General features: G+C 24.9%; 2 protein-coding genes across 3 annotated transcripts in view; one reads left to right on the top strand and one right to left on the bottom strand.

Annotated features, from left to right (window-relative positions):
• Positions 1-1153, top strand: part of LOC145835221 (conserved oligomeric Golgi complex subunit 5-like) — a 51058-nt gene extending 49905 nt beyond the window's left edge. The window contains exon 20 of the mRNA XM_082942781.1: positions 178-1153. Coding sequence (XP_082798907.1) covers positions 178-372 — 195 coding nt within the window. The 3' untranslated portion in view covers positions 373-1153. The remainder of the gene's footprint in view (positions 1-177) is intronic.
• An 8770-nt stretch (positions 1154-9923) lies between these two features.
• Positions 9924-16378, bottom strand: LOC145834625 (uncharacterized). 2 transcript variants are annotated; one of them, XM_082942099.1, is made up of 6 exons: positions 16178-16378; positions 15488-15717; positions 14689-14799; positions 12638-12788; positions 10870-11110; positions 9926-10585 (listed from the first exon to the last, which is right to left on the bottom strand). In XM_082942099.1, the coding sequence occupies exons 1-6, from the start codon at positions 16355-16357 to the stop codon at positions 10308-10310; spliced, it is 1191 nt and encodes a 396-aa protein (XP_082798225.1). In that variant the 5' UTR covers positions 16358-16378; the 3' UTR covers positions 9926-10307. The 2 variants fall into 2 exon arrangements, with proteins under 2 accessions (XP_082798226.1, XP_082798225.1); XM_082942100.1 differs by lacking the exon at positions 14689-14799 and having other exon boundaries at positions 9924-10585.
• Positions 16379-16955: the final 577 nt, after the last annotated feature.

Here is a 16955-nt window from a genome sequence, read left to right on the forward strand (position 1 = left end):
ACATCCTATTCTACCTTTATCTATCTTCTTTAACCTATCAGTAGAGAGTGCTTTTCAAGGCTAACTCAGGCTAGAATTTTTGTTTCAAAGAGTGTCAACCCTGTTTAAACAAACTGTTATGAAATTTAAAACTTAATACTATTGAAATTCGTATAATAGTTACAATATTAAATTTAGGTAATGAATTGGTCAATACACTATTATAATGAATGGTTAGATAATCATCAGAATGAAAGAGCAAGATTGAATATACTACGAGGATGTATTGAAAATCATGTTAACTTTGTCAGATCGACAAATAGGGACTCATTTGTATCTTCTTACCCAATATTAGTAAAACTTCTTAAAACAGCCTTTGAATCTTTTTCTTAGTCGTAGTATATAAATAAAAATAATACTTTTTTACACTTTCAATTTCTAACTGTATAAAAAATAGTTAACTATATTTTGTTTTTAGGTATGAAATAATGTTTTAAAGGGTGAGCAACTATTGGCCCGTGGGCCGGATCCGGCCTGCTAATAGAAATTTTTGACTCGAAGGGTATTTTTTATCTTAAAATATCTTATTGAAAATAATAGAGTTGAGCTTTTTTGTAACAAATGTTTTGAGGTGTGTTCTATAATCGGTTTTCAGTACACAATAGTGATAGTTATTTTTTTGTCTCATTTCTATTATACTTTAAGTTTTTCTTATTTTAAAGTACTTTTTTTTTAATTTCGCGACCAACTAGCTTTTTTTTTGAGAAGTTTGGCCCACCGACTAGAAAAGTTGCCCACCCAACACACTTTAGACATATTCTACATAAGCTAATGCGTTTTAATATGAAAATTAATTTTTTTAATTTGGTTATAACCTTTCAAACTGTTATGTAATATTCTTGGTTTTTATACTTTAAATTAAGATATTCAAAAAAAGGTATATTGACTATAATATTCGTTTTAAATACTTTTGTACAGTAAAAGCTTACAGTTTTAAATGCCTCAAGTTAATGTTAATTAGTTATTTCTTAAAGTGTGTTTTTATATATGTACTTTACTACTACTTTTTAGATTTATTTTTTATTTTCTATATACACCAAAAGATGCTTAATAAATTATTTAATCAAAAATCCTTTTTTCTGAAAATTTTCTAGTTTTGAATGCTTAAGTGTAAACTATAAAACAACCTGTGCATTAACATCAGCTATAGTTTAAAGTTTTAATTATTTATAAAGCTTTTCTGTTTCAGCAGTAATATTAGAAAAACATAATATTATTCTTTTAATTGAGATATCGTAAATAAGCCTAATGATAGATAGTTAAAGATTTTTTGCATACGCACTTTTATTTTTGTATGCTTTCATACGCTTATTTTTAAAAAACAAAACGTGTTGTTAAAATTCAATTGAATATTTAAGTCAACTTAGTAGTATTTTTTACTTAAACTGTATATTAAAATGCTAATTTAATGTTTTAAAACTAATTGCTGTTTTTAAGTTTTAAAACCAAATGTAGTTTCTCCTTAGTTCACCGTTGCTTCATAAAGTGCCGAAGAAGTCACATACAACTAAATTGATTGTATCTTTTATTGTGGAGGACAATGATTTATAACTTAGGTTGCTAGAGTTGTTGGATCTTATTTTAATACAATTTAATTGTAGGTCTTATTTTTATAGAATTTAGTTATAAGTAACTTATTTCAAGCCTATCGTTATTTATATTATGAACTAAGATGAGGTTAATATTTTAAACCTGGGGTCTGCAAATTGCGGCACACGAAAGGTTAATCTGCGGCCCGCAAGCATGTAAATGTAGCCTGCTGAGCAAGAATGTATTTTAAGTTAGTTTTTTTTCGGTAAATAGTTTTAGTTAATTAATCAGTAAGCTGAAGTTTTGCAGGAATTCAAAATCAGATATTCTCATTTTTGAACACTTATTCGCTATAAACAAGTTTTCGTAAAAAATTAATGGAGCTTACAATTCATTTTCAATTTAGACAAAAAACATCTTAAGCGATTCGTCTTGCTTTGTAGATATTACATTTCTGGTTTAAATTTTATAAAAACATCAAAAAAATTTTTTTTTTTGACCTCAAAGTTCAACTAATTTTTTTCTTGTTTATTCCATATAAAACAACTAAGTTTCGTAAAAAATCAATTGAGCTTACAATTATTATCAAACTTAGACAAAAAACATCTTAAACAATTCGTCTTGCTTTGTAAATATTACATTTTTGGTTTAGATTGAATTAAAACAACTAAAAAATGTTTTTTTTTTGACCTCAAAGTTTATTTAATTTTTTCTTGTGTATTCTATATAAAACAACTAAGTTTGTAAAAAATTAATGGAGCTTACAATTCTTATCAAACTTAGACAATAAAAATATTAAAAATTTCGTCTTGCTTTTTAGATAATACACTTTTGGTTTAGATTGAATAAAAACATCAAAAAATTTGTTTTTTTGACCTCAAAGTTCAACTAAGTTTCGTAAAAAATCAATTGAGCTGACAATTATTATCAAACTTAGACAAAAAATATCTTAAACGATTCTTCTTGCTTTGTAAATATTACATTTTTGGTTTAGACTGTACAAAAACATTAAAAAACTTGTATTTTTTGACTTCAAAGTTTCTTTTTTTTTTTACAAACTTAGTTGTTTTATATAAAATAAACAAAAAAAAAATTAACTAAACTTTGAGATCAAAAAAAAACAATTTTTTAGTTGAGGTCAAAAAATCTTAACTTTTTTTGTTTAACGATGTGAAAAAGATAGATTAGCATTCGAGCAGTGCTTTTTTTTAGTTTCATAATAACTTTTTTCTTACAATAGCAACTTATGATCTGAAAAAGGAGTGTTACTTAATTTTAGCAAGTTATTTATATAAAACCTGTTTAGTTAATAAACTAAATACTAATGTATCCCATGTTTACAAAAGTAATGCACAGTAATTAACTAAAATAGCATTTCTTTGCAATATAGGTGTTTTGTCTAACATGTAATATATACTTATGTTTCTCTGATAGATGTTTTATCACTATAGGTTATATTTTAGTGAACACGCAAAAAAAAACATAGTAATAAGTAAGGTTTATTTTGGTGTTGACAAATTTTATTTTTTTTTAAACTTTTTTTGAACTTAAACTAATTCCTACCCACACCAATATACACAGATGCTCATTTTTTGAATTACTTTTTATTTATTACTTATGTTAGAATAAGTTTAGTTTGAGCAGAATTTTATAACATTTTTTTTTCATGTAGTATCTAAGTGCGTACAGAAACATTTTAAACAATATTTATGACATAAATTGAAATAGTTTTTGTTCATTATACACTTTCATACATCTTTTTTTTTAAACATTATTTTTTGGTAAACTAAGTTAATTTCTCTGCGTTCCATACTAATGCACTTTTTTTTGGAACAGCGTATATAACATATACTAGATTTAGGGGTCGTAAACTTCTTAAGTCTGTTTATTCTTAATTAAAATAGTTCAAGTTAAGCAAACAACCAGACATTTAAATCTGAGAACAATTTAGGCTTTTTAGTAATTACTTTTGCTGCCATATAACTTGGAACGAGTCACTCTAGCACAGAGCGATACTTTAAAATGGAGTGACACTTTAGCACAGAAGTTATTTTGCACGATTCCTTTTATATGTTTATATAACATTATGTTTAAAAATGTAAGCAACATGTAAACTAAATGTTAACAAACAAAGATGTGTTACAAGTTTAAGTTACAATTCAACTAAAACTGTCTAGTAAGCATAAAACTTTAAAAAAAATTCAAGTTTAAATATTGATAAACAATTAGCCCTTGTATTTAAAAGCTCTGATAACTTGATAGACAACTAAATTTATACTTAAATCATTCCTAAAATACATAAAACTTTAAATATCGTTACTTAAAAAGACTTCAAGTTCCTCTTATTTCTACATGTTTGTGTCTCATAACTTTTTTAATACTTATCTATGTGCTATACAATTTATATATAGAGTATATACTTCAAAGGTAAGTAAACTTCATTCAGCAACATCTGTTTAATTTTTTTATTATTCTAATTATAATGCTTTATAGTTACTAAACAATTGAACATCTTTTAAATTTGCATAATAGAAGATCTAAAATTATAAAATTACCATTATTTCAAAAGATTTTATGGCTAAAGAATTTGCTAAACTCAAAAATATAAAAAAAAACTTATTTTTTTAGTTTATACAGTAATAATCTATTTTTTATTAGTTTTAGTTTTAAAAGAAAATAAGTTTAGTAAGTATTCTTCTCCTTGATTTCACATTTTTTAGTGTCTAAAATGCGTACGCAACAGAATGCTGACTTTATTAAGTTAAGTTTTAAACATCTTACTCAATATAATATAAATTATTTTTTAACTAAAAAGTATTGATAGGGCTGAACTTAAGCTTCATGCAAAAGTTAAACTCTTTTCTAAATTGTCACTCCGTGCAAAAATGACACTCCGTGCTAAAGTGATGACCCGTGCTAAAATGTCACCATGTACTAAAGTGTCACTTCTTTTAAAAGTGACAACCCGTGCTTTTCTGACACCTACGCGTTCAATAAAAAAAAACGTTTTCTTCTTCATTAGTAGCTCAATAAATTTTTATACTTTTTTAAAAAATGTTTTTGAGACTTATCTGTTCACTCAAGCTGACTAACAATGATTTATTTTGATGAACAAACAAGCTAATTTGGATATTAAAAAAACCCAGACTAGGTTAAACCTGTTTAAGATAGTTTGAAAAAATTAGGTGTGTGTAATTTTTTTGTTTTAAATACTTAGAATATATCTTCGAACTCTCAGAATAATTTTTTGACTTTATTGTAGTTTATTAGCTTTTATTTTGTAGTTGCTATTATGATGATACTTTATTTAGGCATTTAAGCTAGACTATCAGCAAGTTTTTGACTTTTTCGACTTTTAATAAACTTAGGCTGGTTTGATGTAACTCAGATATTTTTGATTTGAAAAGTGGTAACCATGTAAAAGACTACTTAGTTACTAATAAGGTATTTCATTAAAGTGTTCAAGTATTAACTATGCTAAAAAATTTGTTTTAGTTTCTATTTTACAATATAAAAAGGTATTAATCTTATATAATGGACTATTTACTTAAATTTTTGAAATTTGCAAATTATATAAAACGTCAAAAATAGTTTCAACAATTAATATTTTTTTAATATGAACAAGTGTTTGATAATATGAAAAATGTACCAAAGTAACTCAAAAAGTTTTCAAGCTCGGTGAGAGTTAAGTTGTAAGTAAAACCATTTGACTAAACTTATTAACTGTTTAAAATAGTACATACAATTTAATAAGACTTAAGTATATTAGTCTATGTAAATTTTAGGCCGACAAATATGTGCAATTCAAACGGGCTTTCTATGTGTAGCTAAATGTCATTTAGAATAGTAAACTAAAAATAAGTGAGACTTTTTTTTAGTACGATTAAAACTAAAACAAATAGGTTATCTAAACGTTACTAAAAATAAAAATGCGACCCGCAAAGATTTAGTAACTTTAAATTTGGCACGCGAGCACCAACTGCCTGCCGACCCTTGTCTTAAACAAACTCAGACTTTTTATTTTCTTTTTACTTAGAAAACAAATGCAAAAGTAACGATTTACATTAATAAGTTCGACAGTAGTGTACGATTCGACACTAACTTTCAAAACGTGAACTAGCGCAGATACTAAATATAAGGCGCTACAGAATGGGCATCATATACAATTGAGCCGTATACATCACTGTTTATAATCACAGAAACTCGATAGCAGGGACAGCTTTACTGTTTGTTTAAGACACGCTAGTTAAGTAACATAAAAAGCATAAACAAAAAAAGTATTTATGACGATTAATTTATTCTCTTAGTTATCGAACAATTTTTGAGTGTTTCCTAATAAAAAGTTATATAAAGTGTTTCCTTAAAATTGTGTACCGTAGGTTCGATATAACTAAAAATTCTTTTTTTTTTTTTTTTTTTTTGAGTACTGTTATTTGAGTTTTATTTTATTTTAAAATGCTCATGTTTTTCAAGTTGAACCTATGAAAGCATCATCTTTTATAAAAAAAATTAGAGTTTGCCCGACATGCCTCAACTCTTTTCTGTGGAACATGTAGCTAAAAGAAAATACACTAGTTGTTGTGTCAAACTTTTAAGAGAATTGAAATTAATAACATCAGTGAAGAAACTAAAAGAGAGAATATATACTTATTTCACAATGTTTTTTTTAAAAACAAAATATTTATAGATTTGCTTTAAGTACTTTTTTGAAATATTAAGTTTGTTTATTTATTAACATAAGAGATAAAATACTTGAAAACCTTTATTGATTTAGGATAAAAAAAAATTAAACTCTCAGGTTTGCTAAATAATCTGAAAACCTAGAATTTAAGAAACTTTGACTAACTAGAACGAACTAAAAAACAGGAGTTTTAAACATTCTTTTTATTAAAAAAAATAAAATTAAGGTTAAATACAAAAAATCTATCGTACAAAATATATTTTTTTATTATAAAACACAGATATAATTACTTTACAGTATCTTTTACATATTTTTATAATGTTTAATACATTTAATAAGCTTAAATTTAATTATATACGAAATTTGGATAGACAGCATCTACTTTCAAAAACCTGGGAGAATTTAAGAAAACCTTAAATATAGTTTCTAAAAACCTTTGGCAACTCTGAGTTTTAACAGTACAGATGAAAAGTAAATATTGTTGTGTAAAAATCTTTCAAAATAAACTATATTTAAGACAACTATACTGTTAAGCTTAAGCGATTTGCAATTCAAACTAAACATAATACAATTATTATTAATAGATTCAAAATACATCACTTTATGAAATTATCTATTTGTTGTATTAGTAAAATGATAAATTTAAAGATGTTTCAGTTAACTAAAATTATATGTTATAATTAGTATACTTAAAGAGACTAAGTTAAATGATTTTTTGAAAATGATTATTTTTAAATACTTCGTTACAAGGATTGTTGAGTAAACAGTTTATAAAAAAAAACACCTTGTTTATTAAAATAATAAGCAATGTATTTTATATAACTATCTGTTAAGTGTTATAACTTTTTTAAAGTAATACTACACTGCTTGTAACAAAGATCCTTTTATGAAGTATTTTTTATTTTAATCCATAATAAATACAAACGTTAAACAAAGGACTAATGAAGAAATTATACTAGTAAAATATTATATTATATTTTTTTAGGTAGTTTAACAATTATATCTTTAAAAAAAGAATTAATTTGTAAGTTTCATCATAAAGAGGTGTCTATTTTACTGCAGACTTCGGAAGCTTCTTTAAATTCTTGGTCGTTTTGGATTTTTTTTTTCTTGGCTTCTCGTGGTATTGTATTTAAAGATCGTGATCGGTGCGATGAATAAATAAAATTTCAACCTCTTTCAGTTCTTAAAAGGTAATGAATGAACTAAAAATAATAATTTAATGTGATTAATAAAACTACTTTACATTTAAATGTTAAATATTATGAAGCGTTTAAAGATAAAAATCGACTGTTTGTCGATCTTATTTTTGTATTTTCTTGAAGTAAAAGTTTCTTTTAATATACCGAAAAGCTAAAAAAAGATTTTAACTCTTCGTAGAGTTTGTTGTTTACTGTGTGTAACATATAATTGACGTCCGTTGTATATAAATGAGTAAAGATAGAATTCTACTTTTCATATGATTTCTTACTTGTTGCTTCAATGGCGGCGACGTTCATGTTATAAATTACGCTCCATCTTTGATTATATTAATATGTTTAACTCTCTGATAGCTAGTATACATACTCTTAGAAGAGAAACACGTTAACCAAAACAGTTCCAGATAACTTGAACCATACGATCTCATCAAAAGGGAAGCGCTTTATATTCTCATTATTTTTTTTTTTCAAATAAATCTCATTGTGTTTCTTTAATATCTTAAGTAGTGTTTTTTTTACATAGTATAATCAAAAAAGTTTAACTTAATAAAAATTAGCAAACTGTTATTTTATTTATTGCAAAACAACGTTTTTAAGAAGAAAGTTTATAATTGTAAATGTTAGTAATAAGAAAAGTTTTTCAGCAGCTACTTAATACAGTTATTGAAATTTGTACAAATAAAGTTTATACATTAAAAATTATATCAGTGTCTAACATCCTGATTCGTGTTTTAGTGCGTTTCTGTATTTTGCTTTAAATTCTTGTTTAAAAAGTTATTAAACAATAAATAATTAAAAAGTATTTATAAAAAAAGTTTATGTAAACTTTTTTATATCTACATTTTAGCAAAAAGTAAACTTTAATTTTACGTTGTTAAACCGAGTCTCTTCAAAAAATACTTTAATTCTAAGAGCAAATAGCACCGTGTAGATATTCGGACCTTGTAGTAGATAAATAATAAAGATCGAAGTAAAAAAAAAGTTAGTCTGTGTTTAAAACTGATATATTTTGATATTAAGTTTTTCGAATTGCGTCAAAGTATTTTTTTTTGTTTTTAAAGAAATTGACAAAAAAAAAAACCTTATAAATAAGTTTTAAATAGCTATATGTTTGTTTAATTTAGCTTCAACTTAACTTTTATATTAGTTTAATATACCTTTATTGTAAATATACTTCAACTTTCGTAAAGTTTAATTTTAAATAAAGTATTAGATTATTTTGTTTTAGATTGATGAGCTTACAATTATACTTATTTTTTGTTGATTTAGTATTAATATAGTTTTACAAAATTCAATCGCGCAAAAAAGTGACCATTCGTGCAAAAGTGACGATTAATTTGGGTAGAAGTTGACTGGTTTTGAACTAAACTGGTTGGGAATCTATTTTGATGAGAATTCGTCGGATGGGAATTGATTTGGAAAGAAGGAGTTGATTTGTGGATTAAATAGGGAGGAATTTAATCGCAGGTTGGAACTAAGCGTGTCCCCTTTCAGACACTGGGCTAGCATCATATTTTGTAGTGATATTTAGTTAATTTTTATTATTATTATTAAAGGTACTACAGTAACTATTAAAAATCTGACCTAGTTTTAAAAAATATGACGGACTTTATATCACGCGCATACATTTGATATTGATTGTCTGCTTTTTACGAAAAAGTTTCGTAGTAATTTTTTAGCTTCTAAAAAATGTCTCTTTTGTCAATTTAGTTAAAATAATTACGTAATAAATGGTTTATAAATTTATATAACTTTTATATTTGTTTAATTTAAAAAGCGATAGACAGTTAACCATTCCATTACAATAATTTATCCCTTAGTTGGATCCTAGGATAAAATTATAGCCTAATAAGCTAAACTTTATAAGTTATTATGCAGATTTCAAAACTGTAATAACTGTATATTACGTTTAGTTATATTGACATAAGAAAACTTAGGGAGAAAATTCAGAACCAAGTTACAGAATATTATGTACGTTACAAGGTAAAATAAACCCAGACAAAGATAAAAATCTTAATGTGTTCGACTATTTTTTTTTGATTATTTTAAAGTTAGTTTTATAAATGCGGAAATATTAGTTGTAAATAATGTTTTCTAATAAAAGATCTGAACCAAACAGTTTTAAAAAAAGTAATAACAACATTTCTAAAAGGTTTTATGAAGCTTATTTGCTATAAAAAGTATTTAAACATTCCATGAAAGCAACGTTACTTTGTGTATATTTTTTTAAACAACTAGCTATGCAAACTTTCATAAAAATTTACTTTAATTCTTTTTTTAATGGTTAATTTAAAAAACCGACACTGTTTAAAGCTCTAAATTTTATTAATTGTTTTACTGAAAGTTTTTAAACTTAAAAACAAAAAAAAATATATCTAAAAAAATGAAAAAAAAAGACTAATCTAGTAAAAACAGCCACAAGCATTAAATAAGTGTTCTTTATTTAAAAAGTTAAAGCATAAATTTGAGTAAAATTTATTCAAAAGTCAATATAAAGATTTTTTTTTCAAATGCTAATATAATTAATACGCAAATGATATTTTAAAGCACACTGATCAAAACTTTAAAACGTAGTTAAAGCGTGCTCTACTGGTGTAAATAACTTTAACATCTACAAACCTTTTATATTTCATTTACTTAAGGAATTACGTTTCAATAATAAAATTTAAACTTTGTATTATAGTGATTGAAGAAGAGTTGTAGATAAATAATGGAATTTGAAATCTCCGATAAGTTGTTTTTAATGTTGTTATTATAAACCGGGAAATAACACTAAAAGTTTTATCATTTTTTAAATTAAGGAAATCATTGAAGAACTTTTTATAAACTTTATTTCAATGTTAACTAATGGACAGAAATTATTTGCCAGATAATCGAGTTAGAGTAGTTACTCCTTTAAATTCTCCCTTATAAGTTTCTAGTTTAAGTTCTGGTATTTCTTTGCCATTTAAAGCTGATTTAAAGCAATTTGCTAAGTCATCCATTCCCTTTTTGTTTATAGCAGTCAATACTTTAGACTCGTGTTCTATACATCGGTTATACCATTTTTTGACACGAGGAAACTTTTCAAAAAGCCTTTCTTCGGTGACCAGACCCGTTGAAAACATCGTCAACAACGGCATCATTGCAAAAATGTCTAATGATAAAAATAAAAAATATGATGACAAACGTTATCAAATTTAACATTATTTAGTAAAACATAATTAGGTACAATATTAACGTCTACAATATAAAAACCTTAAAAATGGTTAAATCTATAGTGATTTAAGTTATTTTTTCTTATAAGTGTATAATACTAACAAAAAGTTTATAACATATTTAGCTATTGGTTTTATATACAACATATTAAAAAATATTTCAACTACTTAACATAGAATTTTCACTGGATATTGTATTAAAATGTAAAACACTTAGATATACCTGCTAAGTTAAAATATCGGTCACCCATAAAAGGCATTTCTTCAAGCTCTTTCGGAGTTCTAAACCATGTCATACCGTTTGGGTCAACTCCGTCGCCTTTATTCTTAGAGCAATATTGATACCATTTGTTTTGTGTTGGACGTCGAGCCAAATGACCGTCGTAAACTCGCATCATAGAAACAATATCACTATATTTGCTTTCATCTGGTTTTTCATTTCTTAGTATAACGCCATTAATGTTCTGATGTTTGTAATAGATCAATTTTTTTTTTTTTTTCTTTTTAGTTGTTTTAAAAATTTCAAGGTGCATAACTTTTTTTTTTAATTTAACAACAGGACACACGTGACTTTTGCTATATATATATATATATAATTTATTAAGAAAAATAGATTAAAAAAAACAGAAAATATTCCCAGATACCCTTTAAGTGGGCTCTGCGGAAAGTGTTTAAGTTTATTTAATTACATTATTTTCTATATAGAAATATTTTTTTTCAATGAACAAGTTAATTAACTTAATAAATTATTTTTTTCAATACAGAGCCCACCTTAAGGTCTTTTTTATATATATCGATATATATAAATGTAACTGTTCAAAATATAGTTTTAATTGTTTGCTAACAAAAGATCCTAGTGAAGTAACTTCACTGGAATAAAATAAAAACAAATTATACAGTAATCTTCCTTTATTCTACCAACATATGTTTCTGTGTGTCAACGAATCAACACACTTCAACTGGGTTGTTAATAGGAAAGATAACTCATAGATATATAAATGTACATATAAACCTTAGGTTTGATAAATCTTAGTTGAATTAACAGATAAGTTTCCGTTCTTACCGTTTTAATTTTTTGAATTTTTTTTTTGTTTCTACAACAGTTTCGTCAAGTATTCGTATATGACTGTTATATAACAAGTTAACTAGATTTTTTCGGTTTAATTTCTAATAAACATTTACAAGTTTTTACAGCTAAAAGTTGTTAAGAGGTTATTTTAACTTGCCTCCTTATAGAGTTTAAACTAAACCTATATTTTTAAATACAGACACTTACAGTAAATTTTTTTCAACAATTTACTACTTTAAATCTAATAATTTTTCTTCTAAAGATAGTTTTTTATTTAGCTTGACAAAATAAAGTGTAAAAATTTTTGGCTGTAATAAAATTTTCTTTTGAAAACATTTATAAATACTAATCTGACATGTTTTTTCTTAAACTATTAGTTTAATGCACTGAAGAGCTCTTTGAGCAAAATTTAGTTTGCTGAATAAATTTTTGAGAGATTAAAATAGTAAAATTCATTCTAGATTTCCATCAAAGCGTGATTCGGGGTGTGATTTATGAAGTGTAAGGGTTAAAATATTAAAATAAATAGATACAAAAAAATTGAATGCTATGCCTATCCTATTTTCCAAAGCAGCGTGAAATTTTTAGTATTAAAACTAAAAACCAAAGTATTTGAAAATAAAAATTGAAAAATAAACTTAAAAAAAATCCATTTTGGTTTCATTAAAGCAAAATATGTGATCGTCATAAGCAAAGACATCCTAAAAATCTAATCACTGTTTTCTAAGCGAGTAAAACACATCTTCGTTTAAGTCGCCTATTACAGACTAATATCTTCATTTTACAGGTGTGGTTGTAAGTTTTTTAATAGTTTATCTAACTAAAAAAGATTAAGTTTTGGGAAACGATTATTTCAAGATTAATAAAATGTTTTGCTTACAGTTTTTTTTATTTCTTCTCGAAAAACCGTTAACAAACTAACAGGATATTCTTCCATAACAATCAACATTAAATCGTAAGATTGGAAGAGCATCTGATCACAGTGACATCTTCTTCTCATTTCAGTTGGATACACTAACAATGGGTTGTGACGGTTCTGGTAAGCTTGACAAATATCACTTATTACAGTCCAGCTAAGTTCAAAAACGTATATTTTATTTTTAGAATTCTAAAAAGTAGAGTATAATATACTAAACAAGCTTTAATTCTAAACTTTAATATTTACTATAAAGTATGTAGTCGAGTATAAAAAATCAAATAAAATTAACCCATAATTACAAAATTTTATGAATTGATATATGAAAAAAATTAAAAATAATTGTTTGTATTATCTAACAAATTAAACTACAATTTTTTTTTGTTTATCTATAAGCTTTTTTCTGATTCCGCTATACTAAGCACCCTATAATTAGTCTAAAAATAAGTTAGATATAGTTTAGATTCTTCAAAACTTTTAAAAGCATGCTCATAAAAGTTTCTGAAACTATAATTAAACTATTAAAACAAACTTTTGTTTTACAATTTATGTTTACAGACTTATGTTTAAATTAAACTGCTAATTTCTTATGTTTTTTTAAAGTAGATGAGTTTTAAAGTTATAGTTTTTAAAAATAAAAAAATATATATAATCAAGAAATAATTTGTTAAATACAAATTGTTTTCTGAAAAATTATATTATATTATAAACAATTTCCTGTATAATTTTCAAAAGTAAAAAACTTAATAGACTTTAACTTAGTTATAAAAAATGTACAAAAATAAATGTTATGATTTAAAAAATCATTGAATAATAAATATTAATTTAGTTGTCAATGAACCGTTAGTTTGTAATAGTTATATGAAACTACAGCATAAAATGATTAAAAATTATTTGTGTAAAAAACAAATAAAACTAAATTATTTACAATATTTTTTAAAAGACAGACCGATTACAGGCTTATAAGAATTTAAAAAGTCTGCAAAACATAAACTTATTAAACACGTATGAATTTATAAACAAGTTGATAAGTTTTCAGTACAAAACTTATAATTAGAAATATACATTCGGAAATAAAAAATTGTACCTAAAATATGTGAAATTACACTAGATGTTTGAAGAACTATTTCTAATTATGAAAACTGCAATGTAAATATGATTTTCAGTTTATTGCAGCAATTTATATTATAATTATATATCTGAGTTATTACAATCATCCTTTTTGCGTTGTTTTTATCTATAATAAACTAGTTTTGCAAAAAATCCGTTTATACGTACTTTATTAAGATTTATACTGTTGAGCGGTACTTGCACTAAAAGCTTTAATGTTGGAAAAAAGCTTCCTTCTGATCATAACATGTAATCTTATTTAAGAACAGCTGTTTTTTATGCAAGTACTTTTTTGACTTACGCTTATAAATATAATTAAACTTTACAAAGTAAATCTTCAAAAGTATACGCGAATTTGACTCTAGAGAGCTATTTATATTCTATGAGCAGCGAAACATCGTAGGTCAATAAAGTATTTACGTACAAAATCAGTTGTTTTGATTGTCCAATGGGCATTGTCTATTTTGATATCGAGGATTTAACGCCTAGTTATGTGATATCTAACTTTTTTTTAAAACTTTATTAACTATAAAAAATTTCCGGGTATTAAACAAACTAATTTTGTACTGTACAGCAAAAAAGAATAAAGTACATAAATATTTTAAAATATAAATACTTCTTACTGTTATTTTTATTTAGCCTACAAAGTACCCACCTTTTAAGTATATTTAAAAAAATAAAGTAATATGTTTTCAAGTACATTGTTTATCTGTAAGGTATTCTGTATGTATAAACTTGTTTTTAATAGTAGAAAAATATTTATGTCACACTTATAATTATATTTAGAAAAGTAGACTTAATTACTAAAACTTTTATGAAAGATGTGTATTTTTTTTAATAAAGAAAGTATTTCTATAAGTTTATACATAGAAAAAATCTAAAAGCATAAAAAAAACTATTTTAAGAAGTAAATGTGATTTGATAGTAAAAAATATCTTAAAATCAACCTTCCATTGGCCCACATGTCTATTTTGTCATTATCTTTAGGGTGAAACCCATGGTCGTCCATAATGGGCATTTTCTGATTTGGACCATACATTTTCAATTTTTTGTTCTCGCTTCACGTTTTTTGTATTATTATGAGTCATATAACACAAAACAAAATGATAAGTTGTTTTACTGATATTTAGTAATATTTAGATATTTTATAAAGAAAAAAAAAATGATATCGAATATAATATAACATTTATAGTTTTAAATATATTTCCCAAAGACTTAAAAAACTTCATTAAATAAGTCCACAAATTGTGCAATAAAGGAACTAGTTACTAATTAACTTTAATATTTTAAATAGTTTTGAATTTAAACTAATTTAGTTTAAAAAAAACTAAACATAATAAAAAAACTACTTTTTATTTAACTAGAAGTTTGATCATACCATTTCGATCATCAAACCATAAGCCTTCGGAAGACTAAGACCGGTTTCGTCCTAATTAGGATTTATTAGTCAGTCATAACAAAATGACTTGCAATTAACAATCTAACGGTTTATTATGTAAGATATGAATCAACCGTTTGCTGGTATTGATCAGTGACTTCAGGAATATCATTTTCCGGTCTCAGTCTACCAAAGGCTTGTGGTCTGATGATCGAGCTGGTAAGATCAAACTATTTGTTAACTTGAGCTAGTTTCACGGCATACGAAAGTCCAGGCTTCAGCTCTGTAGACTTTCGCTAATATTTTGTTGACATTTTATTCAAGTTACTATTTTAAAACTAATGCAGATTGTTTACAAGTACAATTACCCTTTAAAGCAGTCTACTAAAACAAGTTTGTAAGGGGTGTCTTTAGGACAATCAAACCACATTTTTTCAAGGACTATCAGAGTTAAGCGTTGCTCAGGGTCACGGGGATCAATGTATATTGTCAAGTTAGGTTTTTTATACAAAATCCACAAAAATCTTTCATCATCCCAATTTGACTTTTCATTATGTCGCCTCATATGATGACGCCTACCAGTGTTAGGCAAAAGCTCCTGTAAAAACGTTTATGTTAGCGAGTTATTATTAACTTCTTAATGAATATTGAATGATTGTAACAATGTGCGATTAAATTAAGATATAATTGTCTAAAAGAATCTGCCGAAAGTAATTTATTTATTATGTTCTTGGAAACATTTAAACTGACTTTAATTTTATATTATAGTAAATACAAGGTTAAAGTTCTATACTTTTTTTGTTGTTAAAACAAATATACTCGCAGTTGTTTATAAAAAGTATTAAAATATAATTTTAAAAACTAATTATATATTTAGTTTAAACGTGTATTTTACAAAAGAATGTTTTTATTTATTATTTAGCATGATACAAGTGAAAAACCTTTGGTCAATTTAATATTTTAGGACGTTAAAAACCTTTGAACTAATGGGTCTTAACATTAAATAAAATTAATAAATTTAAAGATTATTAGGTTTAGAAAAAATAAATACTACTAACTGTTACTCTTTTCAAAGGAACTTCATTTTCATAATAATGGTCACAGTAGTCTTCTTCTCTTGCATAAATTCTGTCGTGCCCATCATAGTCTTTAGTCTCGTTAAAATATTTTTTTCTTGTTTTTTTTGAGTTTTCTTTCACTGTATTTGAATTTTGGAAATTATCTACGTTTTCGCTCATTACTTAACTACTAATTGAGTTTTATGCCTAGTGAGAATTTCATTATAATTAATTCTTATAAATTGATAACAAATTAATACTAAATAATATGTTACAAGAAGCTTAAGTTCTATAATAAAGCAAGTTAGTTTAACATGTAGTACAGTTTATAAGTTTATTTTTAGAAGTTTTCTTAAAAGTTAACATCAGTTTTTGAGTAAAGTATTTTAATAAAAGTACAATGTAATTTCAAAACACATATTTTTTATTCTTTAGTAAACTAAGATTAGTTTTTGTTCCTTTATTTGTCTACTAAAATGGTACAAAATTAACAAAAACTAAAAAAAAACAAAAAATGCTAGTTGGTGTCTTTTTTGTTTGTATACAAAAAAAAAGATACTTTCTATAAATCTAAAACGCAAAAATATAGTTTATTGAATAGTTGATAGCAGTTATAAATAAATAAATTTCGACAAAAATATTCTTCAAAACAAACTAAATTTTATATATATTAAAGTAAACTAGCAAAACTATTCACTATTTAAAAATTTTCAAAGTAACGGAACTAAAAGTTCAGCAGCACTACTAGTAAAACTAAAAACGCTGTTTTAGTATTCAA

Source organism: Thalia democratica, chromosome 4, assembly GCF_965202585.1.
Source record: "Thalia democratica chromosome 4, ktThaDemo2.hap1.1, whole genome shotgun sequence".
Lineage (NCBI taxonomy): Eukaryota > Metazoa > Chordata > Thaliacea > Salpida > Salpidae > Thalia > Thalia democratica.